Source organism: Monodon monoceros, unplaced genomic scaffold (assembly GCF_005190385.1).
Source record: "Monodon monoceros isolate NGI ecotype Baffin Bay Population unplaced genomic scaffold, NGI_Narwhal_1 Super_Scaffold_11, whole genome shotgun sequence".
In the NCBI taxonomy this organism is placed as follows: domain Eukaryota; kingdom Metazoa; phylum Chordata; class Mammalia; order Artiodactyla; family Monodontidae; genus Monodon; species Monodon monoceros.
This window is the reverse complement of record NW_021703767.1, coordinates 74584487-74604056: the sequence shown is the minus strand read 5'-3', so window position 1 is coordinate 74604056 and position 19570 is coordinate 74584487. Positions and strand designations below refer to the sequence as shown.

At 35.4% G+C, this 19570-nt stretch overlaps 1 protein-coding gene across 5 annotated transcripts in view; it reads left to right on the top strand.

The window, feature by feature from the left end:
• OPA1 (OPA1 mitochondrial dynamin like GTPase) overlaps positions 1-18434 on the top strand; it is a 93963-nt gene extending 75529 nt beyond the window's left edge. For all 5 annotated transcript variants that reach the window (XM_029214980.1, XM_029214978.1, XM_029214977.1 and 2 more), the window contains 2 exons: positions 15156-15230; positions 17266-18434. In XM_029214980.1, coding sequence (XP_029070813.1) covers positions 15156-15220 — 65 coding nt within the window. In that variant the 3' untranslated portion in view covers positions 15221-15230; positions 17266-18434. The remainder of the gene's footprint in view (positions 1-15155; positions 15231-17265) is intronic.
• The last annotated feature ends 1136 nt before the right edge of the window (positions 18435-19570 follow it).

Below are 19570 nucleotides of genomic sequence, written 5' to 3'. Positions count from 1 at the left end.
TTTTCTCTGAGCTACCAGGTAGTAACAAATTATTTTTATAATGAAAATTTTGTTTGTTCTTCATAATAAACGTACTAGTGCATTTTTTAAATTATGGTTATAAAAAGGGAGTAGAGGCAGAATGATCCAGTACTACCATTTTATAAGCTAAGATCAGAAGAGAAATGCACCTTAGCTGCTTAAGTTTAAGAAGTACCTTTGGGCTTCCCTGGTGGCGCAGTGGTTGAGAGTCCGCCTGCCAATGCAGGGCACACGGGTTCGTGCCCCGGCCCGGGAAGATCCCACATGCCGCGGAGCGGCTGGACCCGTGAGCCATGGCCGCTGAGCCTGCGCGTCCGGAGCCTGTGCTCCGCAACGGGAGAGGCCACAACAGTGAGAGACCTGCGTACCGCAAAAAAAAAAAAAAGAAGTACCTTCATTATCTCTGAAATATAATTCTAGTTTATAAGAGAGTTAAGAAATGTCTTCATGCCATGTTAAAACTTGGATAAAAAGTAGTCAGGAAATATCTAGATGGGAGAAACTTCAGCAAGAATAATTTTGTTGTTCTTTATTTAGGAAAGAAAAATAGCAAGATACTCTTGAATTTAATTTTCATTGGCTCCTCCACATTCCTAAACTTCTGCCGTACTTGCGGAATCCTTGAGGGCCTTTATGGATGAAACCCGTGGCCACGAAGTAGTGTGAGACTGAAAATCATCCTAGAAAGATTATTGTACTCAGAATCTGAAACTTAAAACTGTAGAAAAGAGAAGTCATGTGTTTAAACTATTTCTCCCGAGGTAGGGCTACGGCATGCATATTTTGCCAAGTCTCCACAGGTGATTGTTGCCACACACCGCCACCACCCACTCTGCCCCCGCACCAGTTCTCTGGAGAGTTCTTCATGCTTACAGCGGCACAGTCTGTTATTTTTATTAATGGGCATGAAATCAACATGTATCTTCTTTTAGTAGAGTCTGATAAATCATGTGACTATTGAAAATTCGTTATTTGAACTATTATCTATAGTAGCATGTTCATTTGTTTCTGTAGACATAACCAAAGAAAATGAATTTTAAAGAGATTTAAAGGAGGAGAGGGTAGCATTGAGTTGTAGAATTCTAGGTACCTAGGCAACTGTAAAAACCATAATCTCTGTGGCATCATTTATACCTACATACTGTGATTGTGGTTTTTTGGCCAGTAATTACAGGCACTCAGTACTGCTTTCTCATCTCTCCTGGCTTCTAGCACATTTTAAGCAGCCTTTCCCTCTTTGTCTCTTTTTTTCTTATGTCTCACTGTGCCTTCTTATACATCATTATTATCTCTTGGTCCTGAGCTAGTGTTTTTCCTCCTCCCTGCTTATTTAACTTCCTTCAGTGGTTAAAAACCTTACTGAGGTACTGCCAGTGTTGTTTAATTGAGCAGAAGGCAGGCTTCCCACTATAGACAACTGTAGATCAACCAAAATAACCAATTTAAGAAAAAAAATTTTTCATGTCTATAATGATTGATCTATTCTGCCAAAGCCGTTTGCTTCTTTCATAAATTCACCATATTTTGTATGTCATATTGAATGTGTTTGCTGAATGTCGGATCATGACGTTTTAATACCGGCTCTTCATTACCCCCTTCTCTTAACTTAAAAAAGAGGGAGAAGAAAGCTTTCTTCCACTCTGTCTCACCAGAAAACTGCCACCTCATTTCTCTTAAGAGCAGCTCGCATTTGCTACATTCACCCCTATACCCACACATTCCTTTGCTAGTATCTTGCGACGAGCTTTCATCCCTAGCAGAACCACTTCTTACTTCTTTCTAGGTCACCAGTGATGTCCTAATCCCCGGTCCACCCAGTTCACCGAAAACACTCATTTTTGTGTGTGTGTTTATTAGGAATTTTTAAGTCGATTGGAAGATTTTTATTCTATTTGACATTTATGCACTTTCTGGAATGGTTAGTAGAAGAGTATATTTGAAAAATGGGAAGATTAGAATGTTTCTTTTCTTCACTGCAGAATAAATAGCTTTCTGTTTTTTTTTTTTTTTGTTTTGTTTTTTGCGGTACACGGGCCTCTCACTGCCGCGGCCTCTCCCGTTGCGGAGCACAGGCTCCAGACACGCAGGTTCAGTGGCCATGGCTCATGGGCCCAGCCGCTCTGCGGCATGTGGGATCCTCCAGGACCGGGGCACGAACCTGTGTCCCCTGCATCGGCAGGCGGACTCTCAACCACTGCGCCACCAGGGAAGCCCTAGCTTTCTGTTTTATGTTATCAGTGTTTGAGCTCTTTAAGGTATCTTCTCAGGGTTAAAGTGATTGAATTTTTAACTTCTGCCTTTGTGGAATATTTTTCCTAGTAAGGTGAAATTGACAAAGCAGCTAAGGAAGAGAGTGAAGGATTATTTTTACCTTGAGTCTGCAGAGATGAAGTAGACTCTGCCTTTGTGTTGTAGTCCAAAAAAGGGAGAGAGAGTGAGTTGACACAAAGAATAAAGTAATCCTCAGGGAGAGTCCTGTGTGTTAGGAGTAGTTATTTACATGCGCAATTCCACACGATGAGTCCGAGTTGTGTGCTTTCCAGGTTATTGATGAGAAAATTCAGACTCAAAATGGGGCTTTTACAATCAAGCACATTTTTCATGCCCTAAGTCTGTCTTTTAAAGACAACATTGACGGATATTGATAAACTGGTACAAGATTAAAAGGATATTTACTTCTCTGTAATCTTTTACAGGCTACTGTTATTCGGTGCTTTACTAGCAAGTATATTCTTTTTGCTTTAAACTCACATTTTAACTGATTACAAGTGAGAATAAAGATAGGAAAGGGCTGTTCAGTAATTTATGGATTGAATTTTTTGTTGATCATTTTAAAGTGGTTTCTATTTATGTGTTATGTATTATGTGCTTGTGTGTACGTGATTATGTATAAAAAAGACAGTGCACATTTTTAAAGCTAGAAATGAGGCTGTTTTTCCCTTGTTATTAATGCTTACTCCTCCCTCAGTGAGACTTTAGGATGAAATAATATCTTTACGTTTTGGATTAAACTTTGATTTGTTTTATTTTTTTAATTATGTATTCTCTCCATTCTAAGATGGAAAAAGATGGAATCTAGTTATTGAAAACTAAATCGAACTGCAAAACAATCCATTGATCTGTGGAACAGTATATTAAAAAATAAAATTAAACAAGATATGAATACATTTTTTAAAAAAGAGAGAACTGCCTTGAAGGACAAATTGATGCACACTGAACTGGTAACCTCTGTGAAAGAGGGTTCTCAGGATAGTTGCAGGAGGGGTTGAGGACAAAAGAAATTTTAATTTCTTTACCATTTTATACATTTCTAAACTGTTTCTTTTTCCAAATGAGCATAATTCAAAATTACCTTAGAAATTTCATATTCTTAATTATCACATTCATAGAAATGATTAAGCTGATTCATGATATGATCAATTTTAAAAGTGACTGATATCTTCCCAAATAACCTCTTGGTAATTGTGACACCAAGAGACATTTCATGGGGCCACACAGTAATTGGTTATCATCGTATCATCCTTTGTGGTTGGGGATTCACTTTGAATTCTTCCTATTTCTAGTAACTGCCCCTCCTGGATCTGTCACCTGTGAATGAATTGAAATCTTTCTTGAACTGGTGAAGTTCTCACACTTGTGCAGCCCATTAAAGATAATAGATTTTCTCTGCTTCGTCGTTACCTACTGTGTATGGAATTAGTCCATTTTAATTTCTCTTAGAAGAACTTTTTCAGTCTGTTCCTTAGTTTTAATCTTTTGAGTTAGATCTTTTTTCTGGGCCAAGGAATTCAGGTCTTTTTTTAGTCTCTCCTTTTATTGGTACCACTTCATATTCTGTGTCATGTGTACCTGTCTTCACCCAGTACAACTACCAGAATTTTAGGTGTTTTTGTTTTAATCTTTTTTATCACAAAGCTAGTGCATATGCATTGTATAAAGTTAGAAGATATAGCTGGCAGAATTTTTTAAACTATTACCACTGCTGAGATATAACCACTGTAACACTGTATTCTAACAAAATTTTTAATGGGATCTTAGGGACATAATTTCTGTTACACTTCTGGAACACATTTTTCATGAAGAAATCTTGGGTTGGCTTCCTCTTATACCCCAAATCTTCAATTTGTTGTCATTGCTCCTATTTCTGGTTTCTCATCTATCAGAGTAGGCTCAATTTCTCTTCCTTTTCTTCATACAAACTTATTTCAAAAAGATTCCCTGAGAGGAATAAGCAGCATTAGTAAAAATAAAACCTATGGTACCCATTGCTTTAAATAGGTCAGGGATTCCAGAGGCTATATAGTAACAAAACATGTACTAAAAATCACTCTGCTTTTAAAGTTAATCTCCACCTGTATTCAGGACCCTGGCACTTCCTATATGTACTTGTACCTTCATTATGTCTCTCTTTCTTCAAAGATGCTGAAATCATTCCTATCTTAAAATTGCTAGATTGATTCTTCTGTGCACTCCAGCTGCTTTTGATCATGATTCTCTTTTACACAGGAAAACTTATTTTCCCTTAATAAATTTATTTATTTATTTTTGTCTGCGTTGGGTCTTTGTTGCTGCGCACAGGCTTTTCTTTAGTTGCAGCGAGTGGATGCTACTCTTTGTTGCAGTGCGTGGGCTTCTCATTGTGGTGGCTTCTCTTGTTGCGCAGCAGGGGCTCTAGGCGTGCAGGCTTCAGTAGTTGTGGCACACGGGCTCAGTAGTTATGGCTCGCAGGCTCTAGAGTGCAGGCTCAGTAGTTGTGGCGCATGGGCGTAGTTGCTCCGCGGCATGTGGGATCTTCCTGGACCAGGGATCGAAGCCATGTCACCTGCGTTGGCAGGTGGATTCTTAACCACTGCACCACCTGGAAGTCTACAGGAAAACTTTTGAATGTTTGGCTGCTGCCTCTACTTTAAACCGTCCACTCTCTTCTTAACTTTGTAATCTTTTATTCTCACTTCTACTGAGATTGCTGACAATCAGGAAAGCAATGAGCCAGGCAAGCATTAGGCATAGAAAGTATTCTCATGTAACTGCATCATTTGGTACTTTGGAATCCAAATTAAATCCTGTTTGGAACTCTATATATGTGCTTTAAATTTGTATAGAGCTTTGCACTTTACACCATGTGTTGTGTTTTTCTTCTAAAGGCGTATAAGGCTTGTAAGTTATTATCCCCATCGTTCAGATGGGGAAGTTGATGTTCACTAAGGGAAATGATTTAGCCAGTTACATGAATATTTATGGCAAAGCTGGGGCTAACAACATGTGTCAGAGATAGTATCTTTTTAGATTTGTTTTGGGATTCTGTTCATTTTTAGTCTGGGTTTGTGCTATTGGTGACTGTAGATAACCAAGTTCATATAGTTTGGCTTCCTTTTTTATGTTATTTTCAATGTGTTATTTTTAGAGCCTACTCTCCTAGTTCAACTAATCATTAACTCGAGAACAATGAGTTTGTCTCCTAAAGAAATGTGTAATGGTTTCATTCTTCAAAAAAGATAACCCAGGCTTATCCATCTATGCATTCTTATTGCTATTTCAATTTTATTTCTTTTCTGTAGAAAAAAAGAAATTGTGATTTATAATTTAAAGGTGATTTTCTAAATTACTGAATGCATGAAATTAATTCTGAAGCTGCATTTATGTCTTTGAGCCTTATTCTGCCTTATGGAACCAATATCAGTAATGATATCAATTTATAGGGTTATAGTGAGAAATAACTGAAAACATGAAATCAGCCTAAAAAAACACAAATGCCTATTAGTTCTCCTTGTGATAAGATTAAAAATACTTTGTCCTTATGTAGCATCTTATTTAAGAGATATAATTGGGGCTTCCCTGGTGGCGCAGTGGTTGAGAGTCCATCTGCCGATGCAGGGGACACGGGTTCGTGCCCCAGTCTGGGAAGATCCCACATGCCGCGGAGCCATGGCCGCTGAGCCTGCGCGTCCGGAGCCTGTGCTCCGCAACGGGAGAGGCCACAACAGTGAGAGGCCTGCGTACCGGAAAAAAAAAAAAAGAGAGAGAGAGAGATAATTGTATTCCATTTTTGTTTTTCATCTCACTTAATTCATAACTTTATTAAAGTCTGCAATTTTTAATTCCATACTTTTTTCTATAAACTTTCAGTTTGGCTCATAAATCAGAATTACGTTCTCCCTTCTTGTATTATTTTCTTTTACTTTTAAAATTACATTAATGAGCTGACTGTTTAAGAATCATTCTCATGATTCATTCATCTGTTACACCTCCTCTTTAAAATTTCAGCACTGAAGGTCTTTTGACAAACCAATATTTGTAACAGTTTGACAGCAGGATGAGGAACAGCGTTTGTCTTTGTAACAGCTTGAAGAAAGACCCTTTCCAGGACCCAGTCATGCAGTTACAATCTTGACCTCTTTCTTATGCTGGGAACATACATACAGCGGCACCTCCCATGTGTTTTCTTGTCCCATTGACTGTCCATTCACTTCCCATCTGTTTTGCAGCCTTAAAGGAACAGAAAGGGCCCTCTTCTTATAAATCTGTCTTTTCAGGTGATAAATGATGTCCTGTCTCTTTAAGGGCTGCCTGGGTGGTTTTCCTTCTCTTAAAATGTTCCAATTTCCCTCCTAACAAAATTCAGAGTAAAATATGCTTTTAAGAAGAGGAAAATAGAAAAGAAAAAAAATGATGAATTATTTTAAAACCTTAATTGTTTGGGACTGAATATTTTACTGGTCACTATGCTAACGCTTTTTTAGCTTTCCCGATTACTTACCTGTATCATAGTTTTTAAATTGTAGTGATATTTAGGTTTTTTTATGGGGAGAAAAAGAAATGTATTCATTTTGAAATAGCGTATTTACTTAAACTTTTTTGAGAAAAAAATGTATCATTAATGAGTTACCACATAAAATAACTTAAATATTTTTTCATCATAATATGAGTTGATAGATGTAATGAATGTGGAATATTTTATGTACTGGATACAGAATGAAATAATTCACAGGAGACAATTATAATCTTACGGTAGAATCTATCTAACATTCACATTTAAAAAGACGATCATGAATCCCATAAAACTGTATGATTTTTTTCTTTTGCTGAAAATAATGACTTTAAGTATAGATTTTTATATCATTGAGTTTTCCGAGAATTGAGCAGAAATAAAAATAATTTATTTTTTTCTCTCATGTAGGGATTATTCATAGAAGGTTAAATGTGACAAATATTGTCCTCCCAAAATGTTCTTAAATTACTGATTTAAAAAGTATTACCAGTATAAAAAGATTATTTTTAGAATATTGTAGTATATTATATGAATCAGCTACCTAGTGGTATATCTTCTACAAACTAGCTTGTTAGTTTAATTCCCTGCCTTATTCCCCAAACATTTTGAGGCAGATCTACCCTGTGCAAAAAGTAAAAATACTTGAGTGGAAAAATTGGGTGGAAGGGAAGAGAAAATCCAGGCAAGTGAAATAATGTGAAATTTGGGATAAGACTGGTGCTCAAGGGTTCTGCGTACTTTGCTATAAGCAAGCTGCATATCTGGCCCTGAGCTTCCTAGTAGTGTTACCGAACTGAACTCTGGTCCACTCGCCCTATGCACAACAAAGCCAATCAACTGACACTGGGCTGTGGTGAAGGAAAGTACAGCATTTATTGTAGGACCCCAAGCAAGAGCAGGCAGCTCGTGCTCAAAAGACCTGAACTCCGTGCTGGCTTTCAGGAACGGTTTTTAAAGGCAACCATTAAGTGTGAAGTTCACAGGGTGCCTGATCAGCTCGTGGACATTCTTCTGATTGGCTGGTGGTGAGGTAACAGGATGATGTTTAGGGAATCTCAGTCATCAACTTTCCAGTTCCAAGCAGTCTGGGGTCTACTTGCTTGCCGACAGCATGTAGTCACCTTCCTCCACTGGGTGTGGCGTCTTAGTTTCCACAGAACAACAAGATATGCGTCAGATTGTCATCTACATCCCTTCAAGAGGAACTAAGAGTCCAGTGACTCTGTTCTAATCGCTAACTGCTTGAGTCTGCTCTTTGGAACTCAGGGAAGGTCAAACAAGAAACAGGGGACATGGAGGGCCTTGTACCTGGGGAATGCTGCGCGAGGTCCTGCTCGGTTTCAGTCCCCTCTTTTCTTTGCTACTTCTCAATCTTCAGGGGGACAGGGACGGGACAAGAAAAGGGATAAAGTTTCGGGTAGAGAGGTTAATCATAAGCCCTGCACGGGAACTTTGTTTTAGGGGGAGTTGGTTTCAGTAGCTGATGCAAAATGGAAAACAGAGTTGATTACATGATTTATGGTAGCTCTCAGACAACAGCACAGCAGTTGCTTAGTTGAAGCATAGATATACCTGGTACACACACCTGAGAGAAAAGTCACTAGTCCTCATAAGAGGAACACTGAGTTATATGATATACTGAATCAAATGACTGCACATAATCATGAATTTCATGGGGCTCTTTATTGTAACATTCCTCAGTGTAGGCCAGTAACAAGCAATTCTGGACAAAATCAGAATGATGCCATCTAAATAAATAGCTATTTGGTTTGGCTTATCTAAAGATGAAATATATAGCATCTAGAGAAATAGATGAATTGTATATCCCCCATACAATTTTCCATAAATGTGATTTCTTCTTGCAACTGAGCCTTTTAATAAGTATCAGGTAGCAGAGAAAGTTCAAGATTTTACACTGATTGACACTGACAAGCGCCTGGAATGGTGTGACTGTTGGTTAAGGGCAGGTCCATAAGAATTAATAGCTGAGATGAAATTAGGGTTGCCATCTATTTATGAAAGTTTAAGGGCCTAACCAATATAAAGGCCTGGGTATAAAGCTACTCTTTGTTCATCCATACTAAAGTCTTTTGGAGAATAGGCTTCAAAATTCAAGAAAGTATTTTTTAAGAGGTTTTGATTAGCCAGAAAGGAGCCTGGTAGAAATGCTCAATTAAAGTTGTTTTTAAAATTTAGGCTGAATTTATTCACAAGTCACTTTGAGTTGTTTATACATTCAGCAGACATAAATTATAATTTACTTCACAGACTTTATTATGGCAGCTTTCTTTCTAAATCATATTGTTTTGGGGTCTGAAATAGCAAATTTTTAAAATAATCATCTTTAATGTTTGGATTAAGCATTGGTTAAGTCAGATCACTCACCAATAAATAAATGAATGAGCAATGAATGAATATTCATGGGCATCTATTACATAGCAAGTGCTGTAGCACTTGCTGAGTGATTTTAAATGACAGGCTTTTTTGTAAGTAGGTAATTCATACAAACAGTCACACGTTGATTCCTGGGGGAAGAAAAACAGTATAAAACTGATCTTTCTAAAATGAATTCTGTAACCCTATGAGAATAATATTATCACTTGTGGTTGCATTTTTTACTAGGAGCTTAACATCAAATAAAAAGATACTAAAGAACAAAGAAAAGACCATTTATAAGTTTTAAAAGGTACAATTAAAACATGATCAGTTAGAATAGTACATTCCAGTCCTAAATTTTAAAGTAATGTGGGCTTTTTTTAGACTGATTCCCTCATTTTAGAGGTAAAGAAACTAGCACCGTGATCTGTCTACGGTTGTAAGATTAAAGGCAAAACCAGGACTAGAAACTTAGTTCCCCTGATCACGTTATCGTATACCTGTTAATACATTATGTTCTCATCTTGATAAAAAGTCATATGAAATAACTACTCCATTGATTGTTAGGGGCATTAGACCAGGGATTCCTAACATTTTTTTTTCATCAAACACTCCTTTCATTATTGTATACTCTTGTAAAGTCCATGTTTTATAAGATTTGTCTACAATGCACATAGTTTTAGTTTGAAACATAAAATTGCAATTATATCTTTAATCAGCCTAAATAACTAATTGTTACAAGAGTAGATGTAATTCTGGCCCAAACAAAGATATCCATTTGAACTTTTGAAACAATGGAAATAACCCAGAGAACTCTTATTTCCACCTCACAGACTCCTGGAAGTCTGGGACCCCACCCAGCTTTAACAATTACTGTCCAAGTCTCAAACAGCTTTCCAGGACATAGGAAACGATGCCTCCTTCTTCTCTAACAATCAGAAGTATACTGTTTGTCTTCATTAATGAGTCTGTTTAAAAATAATCATACCTATTTGTAGGGAAAAAACACTACAGGGCCAAGATTCAGAAGATAAGTGTTAGATTTAGCTATACATCTTTGACTTCGTATCTCTTTGGCTCTTCCTTTCAACTGTAAGAGGTGTACATCTTTTCTTGTGCCAAGTCTAAGATTTCGACTGTACTTTTGAGACTCTTGAATCTGGTCTATTATTCACTTTTTTTTGTTGTTGGTTTTCTTTGCTTGTTTCCCTAGATGATTCCTTTAAATACTGAATTTCTAAAGAGCACTTACAGTGTAATTGTCTAATGAAAAGCAAGCCTGTTTAGGAGCAACATATATAACATAATAAGAAGTGTTCCTTCTTTTAGTGAACAGCTCTTTATAGCAAAATCTCACCTACAAGGTGTCCTCAAGCTTGGTACAAAATGTGTATGCAGTATGTTATGAGGCAGTTCTGTTAAGGTACATTTGGATCTTTGGATGTGTGGTTTGTTTAAAATACACTGCATTAGTAAGTTTGCAGCTCGTTTCTTTATGCTTTCTCTAAAAAGATCAAAAGCTGTAAAAGGTTTATTTCAGTTCACGTGGTAGTGTTTTGTGTGTGATTCTTTGTTCCTGTTCTAAACTGTTATTAACCACTGAAGTGAACCTTCTCCCGGGTTTGGCCTTTTGGTATTCACAGTGTATTCAAATCCTAATTACAGATTAGTCTATATTTGAGAGTTTTAGAGCAAGTATCAGAAGTCTCAAAAAAAAAAATGAGAGTAGCAGTATCATTTCATGTGGAGATAAAGAGACCCAAAACATGAATGAGTGTCAAGTCATCCGAAGAAAAGAAAAAAGAGAAGGAACTTCATTCACTGAGACTGACGGTTTATGAGTTGGGGATTATGGGAATATTCATGACTCAATCAAGAAGCACAATGAATTGATGTTTGAAATTGTTCATCTTTTAAGTAAACATTGGACAAATGGAAAGTAGACTCAGTATTCACTACATGTGGAATTGGCTATTTCAGTGTAACAAAAATAGCAGTTTGTTAATCCCTTCCTGAGTCGGTTTAGTTTATCAAGTAAATCACAAATTTATAAGAATTCTCTAACTATATAAATATTTATTGCAAATATTTAATAGAAAAAGGAGTTTGCTCTATAATTAGCCATGCTAATATATACACATTTTTCTGTGGGAAAGTAAGTTCTAATGGTGAAAAAATTAAATACCATAATATTTGGGGATTTGAAAACACTGTAATAGTGAGACATTAATTTGGAAGGATCAGAAAGTGTTAAGTGTTAGTTGCTAACATTCCAATTTGATTTTTACACATAACTCAGTTTTCTGTGCAGCCAGGAGGCATAGTTGGTATACAAGACAGTGCTGGAACCTTACATCAGAATTTAAAATGAATGAATTCAAATATGGAAAATAATGCTGCTATATTATTTGTAACATAGCTTCCTTGCAAAGCATGAAATCATGCTTGTGTGTGCTTGTGTAGTCAGCATATTTTAGCCTTCTTAAGGTGCAATAATTAAGTTGTCCCTCACCCCACCCCCTATTCCCCACCCCGCCCCCACAAAATGCTGTTGTGTTCTAAGACCTGAGTATTCTCTGTTCCTTGGTGCTTTATGTGGTTCAGGTGACCCACCAGCTTTCCTTGATCTTCATTGTCAGTGTATACCCTGCCTCCTGTTCTCAGACTTGCTCTAGCTCTTGTGATCCTGGCATAACATCCAGGAAGCATGTTAAGTGCTTTTTTTCCTTTCTTGATAACCTGCAGCCCTCATTTTCCATGCCATACTTTTGGGAACTTCATTTATCAAATATTTATTGAGCATATATAGCGAGTCAGACATTGTTGTAGACACTGAAGATGCTAAACGTTTTGGGGCCAGTTTCCTACTCTTATATTGTTCTCCAAGGGTCTCTCCAAGTGTGTATAGATCTAGTCTCCTCAAGAGGTAATAATATTCATCCGAGTATGGTAGCATAGTATACATTTTTTAGACATTTCTAGGCACAGAACTACTTAGGAGGTGCTCAGTAACTATCTCACTCCCTAATTTTTATCAAAATGTCTTATCTTACATAAAAGGTAAAACTTTCACCAAATACATTTGAAATAATAGCATTTGTTATGTTACCATTTAGAGTCTGCATATGGTAGCAGATCTAGTATGTGTTTCTTAATTGGAGGAGTGTGGACAAGGCTAACTCTCCAGGCTTAATGTCCTCACCTTTGACAGTGAAACCTGCTGGGTTGTATGAGGACCAAATGAAATGTGGGATCTGACATCACGCAAAACATAATAGACACTTACAGACTTAGAGAGAGGTAGAAAGTAAGCAAGGAATTCTTCTCAAAGGCAGGGTATAATGTGTGTCCCCAGGTCACTCCATTAAGTACATTGTATAAGTGAAGGAATGAATGAAGAAATGTGTTTTTCAATTTAGTATTAAAAGGATACATTTATCACAACTATTCTTTTTTCTTTTAACATTTACTTCCATCCTCTTCTCTCCTCTCCTCTCCCCGCATTACTTCCTAGTAACTTACTAATGTTTTTTGTGTCATTCTTGAGGTTTCAGTACAGTGTCCTGATATTCCGATTGTAAAATATTTTGTATAAAAGCTTTTTAAAGGGAAATTTGGTAATTTTTTATTCTGTGGTTTTCATATTTAAATTAATTAGTTTTTTTTAACTTTCATTTACATAAAACATCACTTATCTCTAATTTTAGAAGAATTTGAATTTGATTCAGATTCCACAATTAGGCACATGCATCAGAGTGGCTCTTGGTTTCTTTCAATACAAATAGATCTTGCTCTGAACAGTGTGTTGTGAGGGATGCTACTGTATCACTCACTCACAGATAGTCTGTCCAGCTGAACATAGAGGTCATTGACAGGGCAAAAGGATGGGTAGAGCTGGCCGTTCAGCTGCCTGATTGTACTCTGATCATGGAGCAGATAGAATGATTTCCTTTCTTCATACAGTACAGTTTTCCCAAGTAGAAATAGTTCTCGGTCTAATGTTAGAGAGCTGCTAAGGCTCTGAACACTTGTTTTAGATTTCCATGTTTTGTGCTATTTAAGCTAGGTGATTTTTTAAAGACCCCATCCATTTCCAAAATTTTGAGACAGTTTAGAAAACTTTTTTCCACCTGTTTCCCAATCCCCTTTAAAAATTCTTCAACTGATGACCTATAGTATCTGGAATTCTCTAAATGTTCAATGAAGAAAATAGGTGAACTCTTTCTAAGCAACTACATGAAATAATTTTTAAAATAAGAAATGTGGCCTTATTTTGAGAAAGGAAGTATGTTTACTGGTTTGACTGCTAGTTTAAAAACAAAAAAAAACAAAACAGACTACCAAAAAGTACAAACTAAACTTCCAAGAGTTTAATTTTTTATATATAAGGAGTTACTCCTGCCTTTGTGATAACTAAAATCATATTTTCTCAGTAAATAATTTGATTAAAACAATAGGGGATCCCCCTCCCCTTGCTTTTTTTGGTGTGTGTTAGTCTCGGTCTAATATCAAGAATTAGAAGTGCTGAATTACTGGAAAAAGAAGATGAAGACATTACATTCTTTATATGCAACCCTGGTAGGCTGTGTTGAGTTCCTGCAGTGCTAATAAGAATTAACAAAAAGGATAGTTCTTTTTATTGGCTACTCATCACAAATGCTGTCTCACTGTTAAAAAGGGATACTTATATCTTCAATTGCAGATTATTTATTTTTAAATGATACAATTTGTATCTTTTAAAAGATAGAAATGTTGTAAATCAACTATACTTCAATTTTTAAAAAAATCTGAAAAAGAATATAAACATCATGAGAGTGAGAATATTGTCTTATTCAGGCTTTGCACTATGCAGCCATTCAGTGACTGCCAACAAATAAAGTATGCATGAAGTTCTGGGTGGGGAGAAATATAAATGTTGACTATTAATACCTCTTACATGTTTTTTTCTCTAAGATATAAAGTAGAATGCTTTGCAGTTTTGCCTCTAGATCACCAGCTTTGAACCAGTCATTTCACTTTAATTGATAATTCTCACCAACATGTTAAATTGTGTTAACAGGACAAAAATATTTGTTACCATGCTTACTATAACCTGTATTTTAAAATGGGAGCTGCATGATTAGGTTAGTGAAGTAGAATAAATCATGACTTCTGTTTTTAATATTAAGAGATAGGCGTGTGTCCTGTGAATAATTTACATTTTGAAGGAAATTTTTATATTTCAGAGAGAAATTGTAGATTTTATTTGAACATCTATAAACATGAAAACCTAAAATCAAATAAAATAATGTAAATCTGTCATCAGTGGTTCTGGTGTTTTTAAACTTTCCTTTCCTCATTCACAGCAAACAAAGTACGTTTTTATTTTTTAAAGTGTTATTTCCTTTTTCATGTTTGTTGAAAATATTTCGTACAATTTCTTTTGCCGTTCAATTTTAGGACATTTTGACATATAAAGGGTACATTTTAATGTCATATTGGTTGATCTTTGTAACTCTTCCCATTACTTCATACTTAGAAAGTCATTTCCCAGTTGAAGGCCAGTTATATACTCACCTGTATTCTCTTCTAATTTTAAAAAATGGTTTCATTATTGTATATTTTCCTCTGTTCCAGATAATGCTAACTGTGAGTCCTTGGTTAGACTCCAGAGAATCTGACAACTCCTTAAAATTCTATACATAATGGTATATTTATCTATACTTGCATTTTTCTGTGTAAGGATCCACAGCTTGTATTAAATCCTCAAAGGTATCTGTCACAAACCCCCACCCACGCTCCTCCCCTTCCAAAAATTTAGAAGCTCTTGCTATTACATAATCTGTTTGAACTTTATTTGGCTATAAGATGGAGTGTGGTGCTAAGGTAATTTTCCCCCCTTTTCCCAAGTCATTAAAGTATCCCAAACCATTTATCTTCTATGATTTGTGATGCCTTTGAAAAATAAATTTGTTTTTAACTAATTTATTATCTCTTTTTATCTCCACAGAGAAAGTTAGAGAAATTCAAGAAAAACTTGATGCTTTTATTGAAGCTCTTCATCAGGAGAAATAAATTGTAATAAGTGAGTAAAAAACTTCTTACTGCGTTGGTAATGACTAAACACAAAATTTATATTTTAGACTTATTTTAATAATCATTCTATTTAACTATATCCAACTTGTTCCTTAATAATAATCTTAATGTAATTAAATAATTTAAAAAGGAGGAATTTCTGAAACTAGATTCTAAATTTTGTATGTATGATGTTCCTTTGAATAACTTGATTGCCTTGTGGCTAGACTAAAAATATCCTCTAGAACTCTTTGAACAGAAGAAAGGTCAATAAAGCTAAGATATTTCATAGTGTGCAGGTGGCTCATAGAGTTTCTGTATGTGAAGAATTGAGGTTTAGCTCTCATTGTTTTATTTCTCATTGTTCATATTCAATGGATAATTGTGTATATGTTCACTTGCAAAGCTTTTTATTTGTCTTGACTAAAAATTTTAACAATTGTTCTTAATCTTATTCTCAACGTTTAAAAACGTTTAAATAAACCATTTTTCAATTTAAAGTAACTTAGATAGCTGTAGAATTTAGGACTCTTCTGAATATATGGGCTCTTGTTTAATTCTGTAGTCTGGCATTATAAGCAGTTCCCAATAAAATATTGTATATTGGAAGACTTCTCTTAATAGCAGAGTTAATTGTTAATTATTGCTGAAGAATTATAATTAGTAAATCTTTTATAGAAGAAGTTGAGAAAGGGAAAATGCTATAATTAAGACCTTATCATTAATTTGAAATATTTAATTACTCACTTTATCTGTGAGCCTTACACTATAGGCAGCCTGCAACACAGTCAGAAGTGAAAGTAGAAATGTGAAAGATTCATTCTCTCCCTAGATGCATTCTGTTCAGAAAAGGCCCTTAAATCAGACTACCTACTTTCTTGTAGTGTAGGGGCGATATATTTGAGAAAGCAAGCTAGAAAGGGAAGCACAGATCAGACCAACATCATTCAGAACAGTATACCAGCAATGAATGAGAGAGGAAGGAGTTAAAAGCTTTAGAATAATGCTTTGTTACTTTGTTTGTCTCTTGCATAAGTTAAGACTGGTGTATGGGTGTATACAAAAATATATCTGGAAACTAAATATCAATCATCTAACTCATACCAAACATAATTCAGTGTTTTTAAGTGTCTGTGTTTGTAAATGTTTTATACAACTTCAGTGTATGAAAATTTTCTCTTAAAACCATAAAGTGTTACAATGTCTTCCTCATCATCATAATTACTATCAGTAGTTAACGTTAGGAACATTTTGAGAGTCTTCTGGATTTGGAGATTCTCTTCATAAACACCAGTTTACTTGATGTCTTTGTTTACACATATGGTTTTTTGGGGGAAAAATTCACAGAAACCCCATTAAAAATATAAGGTATGTTTCTGTCTTTTCAATGAAATAAGGTAGCCCACAGCCAACCAGTGTTTTACGGAACAGTCATTGTCACTTCCCTAAGCTGATCAGTGTGACATCTGGAGTTACTGTTGCTGCTGGGAACATGCCTTTTCCTGCCAGAGTGTCTGCCTCAGTTGCAGGCCAGGGCAGTCCTATGAGGCCGGCTGTGTACAGGAAAATAGTCCCAACTTTCTTTGTTCCCTACTTGTCTCTACTCTCTATGCCACGAACTGTTACATATATCTGTGAATTGGACAGATACATATTTGTATCCTGCAAATCCATTTAAAAGAATAAATCTGGTAAAATTGTAGCCTTGCTTCATTCTGACCATTTAATAAAAGTTACCAAGCATCTTAAAGAATACTTTCGCAATGACAGTTTTAAGATGCATGGAGTTACTCAGCCTGATCGTTTTCAGTAACCAATTCTGATACTTGCTGAAGATGAAGTCCAATATTTGAATCATACATCATGTTTGATAAAAATTATTTTATATTCTGGTGGTGGATATTTTAAATTTAATAAAACTAGCAAACTTAGGCAGTTAAGCTTCAACATTTTTATGATCATGCAGTCGTAAAATTTACTTAGAAATTTTACATTTGTCTCCCTAGACCTAAATTTATCGATGAAAATTCTGTTTATTTTTACAGACCTCCTACTCATAATATAATCACCTCTGCACACATCTGAAGAAAGAAAACTCCAGAGCCTTTTGTCCTGCCTTTTTTTTCTTCTGCTATTCCACCTTTCTAAACATAAAATAAAGTCATGGAATAAAAATAATTTATGCGTGTTAGAGGCACTTTAACCATCAGCTGCCTTTTCAATGGAAAAACAGTGGAAATGGCATTAACATTGTATTGTATTTTTTTGTATTAAAGTGACAAATTGGGATAATTTAACTTGGTATGGCCAGTAGGCTCAGTCCTTGAAGATAAGAAGCTCGCTCTCCTGCTTGTTGTCTGATTTGTAGTGGCACTAGTTCAACTAACTCATTAGCTGATGTTACTCCATGTCAGTTTCTTTTCCAGAAGAAGAATGCTAGGTGTTTTGAAATAAAACTGATGGCAATTTTCTAAAGGCTATCAATTGTATATAAATTGATATATACTCAACAACCTGCTGAGTTGTTGTCTGTATCTGTAATGTTCTATATCCAGAAACTATTTGACCATGATAATTCAGTTTATATTCATCTCATGAAAGAAAGCGAGTTGACAGAAAAACCCCTCAAATAGGTTAATTTGTATTACAATTCCATGTACATTCAGTGAAAGATTTCAACCCTTCATTGACAGCTTAGAAGTTGCTGTAGAAGCTAAGTGAGTAGCAGCTTACCTATTTGATTCAGTTGATGTTTTTGTACTCTCTCTACCCATTTGAAATTCATTCATTTTGGATGTTGTACACTTGAGCTAGGCTTTCTTGTTAACAGTGTTTTTTTTACCATTTGATAGAGCTGTTTGTTTGTGACATAGGATAGGAAAGATTAAGAATAATCAATTGACTAATTTCATTTAGACTAATTTCAACTATTGTCAAACATTTCAGCTAGGCCTCAGGAAAAAAGCCTTCTTTCATAAGACTGTATTTTAAATAGAAATTATTTCAACAATTAGAATAGTGTTGACCATCCACCTCTTCACAGAATGTTTAAAGGAAAATATAAAGTTTAATTCATTGCAGTTCAATTACAATAATATCCTCACGTCATTTTCATTTTTTTATATAATTTTTTTTTATTGGCTAAAGGACTTTAAAGCAAAGAAAATAGGCCATTTTTTACTTTAAATGTCTTTCTCATTTAACTCTGCTCTTTACTGCCATTTCATTAAGGCTTTATTATTCTAATAAAAATGCCCATTGTGTGACAGTTTTTATTTTACAGTTTACTTAATTCTACAGTTTTCTTGAAATTATGTTTTGGTAACAGTTCCCTTGCCACCCCACATTTTTTTTTTTTTAATTTAACATCTACATTCTTTATTGTGATCTCTGTCAAGATCTGACACTTAATATGGAAGGTTAAAGTATACCACAAAATATTTCCAAAATTGAGAATTCAGGAAATATTTGTTTTAAACTGGTTGGTAAGAAAAGTAGATCCAGTTTTAAGCAGCTGGTAGCAGTATACTTTATTTGGGAGCTGAGTAGTCAAGGACATTGCTGTATCCTTCAGACCTAGGGATAGTGGGTGAATGGAAAGGGAGTAGAGCTCCCCGGTGCTCTGTGCAAAGGTTAGGAAATGACCTTACCGGTTAACTACCTCTAACCAGTGTTGGCCAGTGGGTAAACACCCTCACGGAAGCAAACATCATGCAATGATTAATATTTTTGCAGTTATAAAACACAACCACTTTATAACTACAAATCTATTTCTAAAGAAAAAAAGAAATAGGACCATGTTTATTTCTGTGAGCTATGGATAGGGAAGAATGCCCTCAGCTGTATTTCTACAGATTGCCCCCAAGCAAAAAGGCTGATGTTAAGTCAGTACTACTATTGCATCTCTTTGTATAAATTTAAGAAAGGTGTGGGGGAGGGAGGATGGATGTCTCCATTTCTTTGAGATCAGTCTTTGTAATTTAAATATATAAATAGATAATACAAATATTATTTAAAATCCCAAAGTAGAGTCCAGGTATTCCCCGTCCTCCTCAGTAATCCATCTTCTTTCGTGGGTTATACATTTTTTTCCTTTATGGCTATTCTCACACTAAGCGTGCTTCCTCCCCACCCAGAAGCCAGGTATTTATTAAATGCAGATGTTATTAAAAGAAAAAAATAAAATTCAGGTCCTCAACAGTAAGCCCTGTGCATTGTATCTGTAGTTCAGAACTTACAAATGATTCAGATAGCAACAAATTGCTACACAGAAGTATACAAATTTAACAAATAAAAACAAATTCAATATACAGAAGTTAAAGTCTAACCAGACCAGGAATCATTTGTTTT